The 7,072-nt window shown below is 44.2% G+C and overlaps 1 protein-coding gene across 1 annotated transcript in view; it reads right to left on the bottom strand.

The window, feature by feature from the left end:
• LOC111958149 (beta-secretase 2) overlaps positions 1-7,072 on the bottom strand; it is a 17,941-nt gene that overhangs the window by 4,449 nt on the left and 6,420 nt on the right. The window contains exons 2-3 of the mRNA XM_023979339.2: positions 1,741-1,829; positions 1,255-1,468 (exon numbers count right to left, since the gene is read on the bottom strand). Of these exons, the coding sequence (XP_023835107.1) occupies positions 1,255-1,468; positions 1,741-1,829 (303 nt within the window). The remainder of the gene's footprint in view (positions 1-1,254; positions 1,469-1,740; positions 1,830-7,072) is intronic.

Below are 7,072 nucleotides of genomic sequence, written 5' to 3'. Positions count from 1 at the left end.
CATAGTACACTTCAACTGTGAGAGACGGAATCTAAACAAACAAATCCAGAAAATCACATTGTATGATTTTTAAGTAATTAATTTGCATTTTATTGCATGACATAAGTATTTGATACATCAGAAAAGCAGAACTTAATATTTGGTACAGAAACCTTTGTTTGCAATTACAGAGATCATACGTTTCCTGTAGTTCTTGACCAGGTTTGCACAACACTGCAGCAGGGATTTTGGCCCACTCCCTCCATACAGACTTTCTCCAGGTCCTTCAGGTTTCGGGGCTGTCGCTGGGCAATACGGACTTTCAGCTCCCTCCAAAGATTTTCTATGTGGGTTCAGGTCTGGGACTGGCTAGGCCACTCCAGGACCTTGAGATGCTTCTTACGGAGCCACTCCTTAGTTGCCCTGGCGTGTGTGTTTCGGGCGTTGTCATGCTGGAAGACCAGCCACGACCCATCTTCAACTGCTCTACTGAGGGAAGGAGGTTGTTGGCCAAGATCTCGCATACACTGGCCCATCCATCCATCCCCCTCAATACGGTGCTCTCGTCCTGTCCCCTTTTGCAGAAAAGCAATCCCCAAAGAATGATATATTGTTCCACCTCTCATTGCTGTCCCACGCCCCGAAGATGTTTATAAAATGCAAATTAATTACTTAAAAATCATACAATGTGATTTTCTGGATTTTTTCTGTGATTTTCTGGATTTGTTTTTTCTGGATTTTTTTGATTCCGTCTCTCACAGTTGAAGTGTACCTATGATAAAAATTACAGACCTCTACATGCTTTAGAAGTAGGAAAACCTGCAAAATCGGCAGTGTATCAAATACTTGTTCTCCCCACTGTACCTTGACTTCACATGGTGTATATGTCAAAGGCCAGATATATGCATGTGATGTTTGACAAACATTCTGCAAATCATCTGAACAAAAGCTGAGAACTGCAGTACAGAGTGGTCACCGTACGTTCTTGCATGTTAATGATTTAAAATGGTTGACCTCAAAATCTGCATAAGGCATACATTGTGTCTGCTCAGAATAGCCTCAGCCACCACGCCCCATGGGTCTATGTGATGATGAGAATATGAACAATATCATGTGTGTGAACCTTGATTTGCTCTTTGATAACATTCAGCAGCTCTTCATGCCCCACCACGCTTACGTACACCACTGTGCCAAATCAAACAGACATGGCGATAGGCATGGAACCCCTTCCTTCATATCCAGAGTCCCAGGGGGCATCAAGCCCACTCCCTTTACCTGAGCCAGCAGGGGGTAGGCCAGGCCCAGGATGCCCTGCCAGTTGACCCCCGGGAGGAAGAATCCGCCAGAGGAGAGAATGGTGGCGATGTTGATGGTGGGGGTGGCGGGGATGCTGGGAATGAGGACGCGGTCGGTGCCCAGCTCGCCCTCCCAGTTGCCCTGGGTGTACTTGACGGCCACGCCCCTGCCAGTGGACTGGTACGTACTGGAGCTGAACACAGGGAGGGACAGGGAGAGTAACCAGTACTCTTAGACAAAGGAAATCTTATCAAACGCATGCCTGAGCGAATTCTAAACAAAAATAAACACAATCAGATTGTTGTATAAATTATGAGATTGGTGTGAAACACTGATTATTGAATTAAGGCATTTTCTAATATTATTGGGGCCACCAAATATAATGTGTAGATAACGTAGGCTTCTTATTGACCTTACAGAAAGAGCTATTCCACTGAGAGCAAATATGAGAGCCTGATGACTCACAGTGCTGTGTTGAAGAAGTGTGTGATGAAGGGATGTGCTGCTGCAGCCACTGCAAAGTTACTGCTTCCTGTATCAACCAGGATATTCAGCTGGAAAACAAAAGAGAGTAGTGAGTACTTTATCAATCATTCAACCATCTGGGTTAAGCACACAGAACAACTCAACCCCATTCATCTTAATACACGCAATAAACACACAAACTGACTCACAGTCAGTAATCGTGCTTTGAGCTGAACAGGGTATTTACTATGCTTCTGACGTCTGAAGATTTTAAAAAAGCTCTCTGGTCTGGTAGTCTTTGGGAAAAACGTCCACCCATTGTTCCAGAGTCTAAATGTCTCTCCAACTTGGTATTTGTCGGCTGTGTGCGAGCAGGAGCGGAGCATGAGCTAGCAAAGCAGCAGTTGAGATGATGTTGGCTCAGGCATCAATTCAACGAGGGGGAACTAATGAGATAACCGACTTCTTGTCACCTCGGTGACCGGCACAGAAGAGTCATTACTTAACATTCCTCATCATTAAAGAGGCCATAATAAACAGTGCCCACCACGGCTCTCAAAATGAGTTTCTTTGCCATTTAAACATGACCTCAAATCATGTTAGGCTGCATACCTAGTCTTTAAGGCACTTTGGATTGATGGAGGAGAGGTAACAAAGGAAACACACAGGAATGCGGTCTGCTGGTGTGACATTCTACTTCCGGTGTCTTCCCTAAAGCAGCCTGAGGAAAACATGATTTTCTGGATATTTGTTTCCATTCAACTAAAGCATGGGCTTCATCAAAGCTAAGAATAAGAAGCGACTTACTCAGAGATTTTAAATTGAAGACCTTACTTGACACCCAAACAGAACAAATGTAGCATTCTGCTCTCAATAAATAGGCTACTGAAGAGTATTCTGCATTCTTGTGTTGTCGACCCTGTTCTGAAAAAAACAGATGAGCAGGAAGTATTGATGACGGACAAACACTGAGTAAATAGGCCTAGCTATTCCTCACAATATACGGTAAACAAAAACCCTAGCGGGATCTACAGTACCTTCAGAAAGTATTCATACCCCTTGACTTAATTCACATCTTGTGTTACAGCCTGAATTCAAAATGGACTAAATAAAAATGAATCTCGCTCATCTACACACAATACCGCATGTTTTTAGACATTTTTGCAGATGTATTGACAATGAAATACAGAAATATCTAATTTACATAACGATTCACATCCCTGAGTCAATCAATACATGTTAGTATCACCTTTGGTAGTTATTACAGCTGTGAGTCTTTCTGGGTAAGGCTCTAAGCTCTTTGCCCACCTGGATTTTAAAATATTTGTATTATTTTTTTTTTAATTCTTCAAGTTCTGTCAAAACTGTAACTAGGTCACTCAGGAACATTCAATGTCATCTTGGTAAGCAACTCCAGTGTATATTTGGCCTTATGTTTTAGGTTATTGTCCTGCTGAAAGGTGAATTTGTCTCACAGTGTTGGAAAGCAGGCTGAACCATGTTTTCCTCTAGGATTTTGCCTGTGCTTAGCTCCATTCCGTTTCTTTTTATCAACCCAAAAAATAGCCACCACCATGCTTGAAAATATGAACAGTGGTACTCAGTAATGTGTTGGACTTGCCCCAAACATAACACTTTTTATTCAGGACATAAAGTTCATTTTTTGGCCACATTTTTTGCATATTTACTTTAGTGCCTTATTGCAAACAGGTTGCATGTTTTGGAATATTTTTATTCTGTACAGGCTTCCTTATTTTCACTCGGTCATTTAGGTTAGTATTGTGGAGTAACTACAATGCTTTTGATCCATCCTCAGTTTATCATAGCCATTGAACTCTGTAACTGTTTTAAAGTCACCATTGGCCTCATGGTGAAATCCCTGAGCGGTTTCCATCCTCTCCAGCAACTGAGTTAGAAAGGACGCCTGTATCTTTGTAGTGACTGGGTGTATTGATACACCATCCAAAGTGTAATTAATAACTTCACCATGCTCAAACGGATATTGAATGTCTGTTTCTTTTATTTTTACCCATCTACCATTACCCTTCTTTGCGAGGCATCGGTAACCTCCCTGATCTTTGTGTTTGAAATTCACTGTCCGACTGAGGGACCGTACAGATACTTGTATGTGTGTGGTACAGAGATGAGGTATTCATAAAAAAAAATGAAACACTATTATTGCACACAGAGTCTATGCAACTTAAGTACATTTTTACTCCTGAACTTATTTAGGCTTGTCATAACAAAGGAGTTGAACACTTGACTCCAGATATTTAAGTTTTTGATTTTCAATTAATTAGTAAACATTTCTAAAAACATAATTCCACTTTGACATTATTGGGTATTGTGTGTAGGCCAGTGACACAAAATCTAAATTTAATCCATTTTAAATTCAGGCTGTAACACAACAAAATGTGGAAAAAGTCAAGGGGTGTGAATACTTTCTGAAGGCACTGTACTTCCTTAAAGCTCTATGTTGCGTCCCTATCTGTGTTTCCTAGTTGGACTGGCCGAAGTCCCACCACCGTGGCTCTGACATCTGAAACCCTACTGCCACCACACCGATGGCAGCAATCCACTCACGCTGGGCCCAAACTGGACAGACCATCCTGACGCAGCCTGTTGGGGAAAAATAGGGGCATTTCTTTGCACCTCCAACCCTCTCAATCCTCTTCCGTACTCCCCTAGCCTGGCTGGGCCACTGCCAGGCAAATCCCTCCTCTTCTCCATCCCTGAGCCAGCGCGGCGGCCTGGTCGCCTGTGGTTGAGGCCTGCCTGGCTAATTAGCAGAGGCTCAATGGCGGGGACGTACATCTGCTACCTGTTTGTACCAATTACCAGATGTGAGGCACTCCAGCCAACACCTCAGCCTTGCTGTGACGGGGCTAACAGATGTGGCAATTAGTGGATCATTTGAATAACGCCTTGTTTAACATCAGGCCTCTAATTACATCCTACTGTAGATAGAACTGTTTGAGGTTTGGTGTTATTGTGCCCCCTCCCCTTGTTCTCTCTTTCTCTCCGCTCCACATTCTCTCTCCCTACCTCCCCTCTTCTCTCCCCTCCCTACCATTTTCTCTCCCCACCTATCCTCTTCTCTTCTCTCCCTGCCTCCCATCTTCTCACACCTTCCCTATTCTGTTCTCTCCCCTCCCTACCTTCCCACTCCTCTTCTCTCCCTACCTTCCCCCTTCTCTTCCTTCCCTACCATCTTCCTCCTCTCCCCTCCTCTTCTCTCCCTACCTTCCCTCTTCTCTTCCTTCCCTACCCTCTTCCTCCTCTCCCCTCTTCTGTTCCCTCCCCTCCACCCCATCCCTCTTCTCTCCTCTTCTCTCCTCTTTCTACCTACTGGCATGACGTTGGCCTGGGGGTAGGTTTATGACAGTCATAAATAACTCTTCCCCCCTTTTCCCTCTCCCTACTCTACTGATGTGACATTAGAAAACCCCTTGGTTAACATAGAGATTCTGGGAACATCAGAAGTTGGGGGGAAATGAACTATATTCTGGTAATCCGACCAATTGAACATATGCGGTGGTACTTAAGGTATATTATGTCAGTTCGGTTGTCATCTGGCACATTCTCATCAATGATAGAATGACATAAACTCTACTGTGGAAAGTCTACACATCAGAGTTGTCAGATTCACATGGAATTGTTGTTCAATTCAAATGTTTGAATATGAAATTATTGGTGAAGAGATTAAATGTAATTTTAGCTTCCAAATGAGAGATTTGGGTTTTCATAAGGTTAGGGCTCTGCTCAACCAGTGGCCCGCCCCTGTGAAGAGACATGGGTTATAAACTTTTCAGACACACCCTTCTCCCTCCACTATATAAGCCATTGACGAAAATGTAACTTCCTGTTCCGAGGATGTGAGGACGACGGTCCGATGTCAGAATGGTTCAGATAACATGTCAACTACAGAACTAAGCCAACCTCAGCATGAGCTTTGGTTGCGAATGGTATGAATTTTGAACTCTTATTCACTATAGAAGTGATACCTCCTAGACGTTGAGTTAGCAACAGCAGCTGCAAACGTAAATTAGGACAGACAAGAGTATCCCGTCTACCACCCAACGACGTTACTACAACGTATTCAATTTACCAGCAGCAGAGACATTCTTCAAAGGACAAAGGACCCGGTTGGGAAACACGGCCTTCCATCTACCACCAACCTACCGAAGCGCAGCTCAGAGTAAATATTTATTGCATTTTCCTTTTCCAAATGGGCGGTAATTTAGAATGCATAAGATATTGTATTTACGATAGCASAGCTTCGCCCTTTGTTCCTCAGTCTTCCCGCTCTTTCACTCAAACCCAGCTCCTTTTCTTTTGTGTAACAACCTGTCATATCTGTTCCGCCCGCTAGGGACGTTTTCCTTTATGATGTAATTTGTAATCAAGGTATGATTKATTCTGTGTATATGTAATTCTGTGTGATTAGTTAGGTATTTAGTAAATAAATAATTAAACCCAATTTTGTATTGCTGATTCAACTTGTTAGCAAGGGTTCGTGAAGATAACCAAGAATTTACAAGTTTCAGATGAGACTGAAATAAGGTGACGATTAATATTGACTGCTATTGAGGTAAAATATTACTAGGTCTTTAAGAGTTTATTCGGGAAGATAACAGCTCTATAAATATTATTTTGTGGTGCCCCTCCTCTCTAGTTAATTACATTTACATGATTAGTTCAATCAGGTAATATTAATTACGGAGAAAGTATTTTATAGAATAGCATGTCATAACTCTCTCCTCTCCCTCCCCTCCACCTCGCTTTTCTCTCCTCTCCCCTCCCCTCTCGCCGCTTCTCGCCTCTCCCCTTCCAACCTCGCTATTCTCTCCTCTCCCCTCCCAACCCTCGCCTCTTCTCTCCTCTCCCACCTCGCCTTCTCTCCCTCCCTACCTCACCTCTTCCTACCTTGCCTCTTCTCTCTCCTTCTCCTTACCTCGCCTCTTCTCTCCTCTCCTTACCTTCACCTCTTCTCTCCTCTCCCTACCTCCTCCCCTCCCCCGCCTCTTCTCTCTCACCTCGCCTCTTCTCTCCGCTCCCTACCTCTTCTCCCTTCTCCCTCCCTCGCCTCTTCTCTCCTCTACCCTCTCCCTCCCTCGCCTCTTCCTCTCCTCCCCCTCGCCTCTTCTCTTCTTTCTTCTCCCCTCGCCTCTTCTCTCCTCTCCCTCCCCTTCTCTCCTCTCCTCTCCCTACCTCGCCTTCTTCTTCCTCTCCCTACCACGCCTCTCTTCTCCCCCGCCTCATCCCTCCCTCGCCTCCCCCCCTCCCACCCTAGCCTCTCTCTCTCTCAGCCTAGTGGTTAGAGCGCTGGACT

This window comes from Salvelinus sp. IW2-2015, linkage group LG4p, assembly GCF_002910315.2.
Source record: "Salvelinus sp. IW2-2015 linkage group LG4p, ASM291031v2, whole genome shotgun sequence".
NCBI lineage: Eukaryota > Metazoa > Chordata > Actinopteri > Salmoniformes > Salmonidae > Salvelinus > Salvelinus sp. IW2-2015.
The sequence above is the reverse complement of the archived record's forward strand: the minus strand, read 5'-3'. Positions and strand labels throughout refer to the sequence as shown.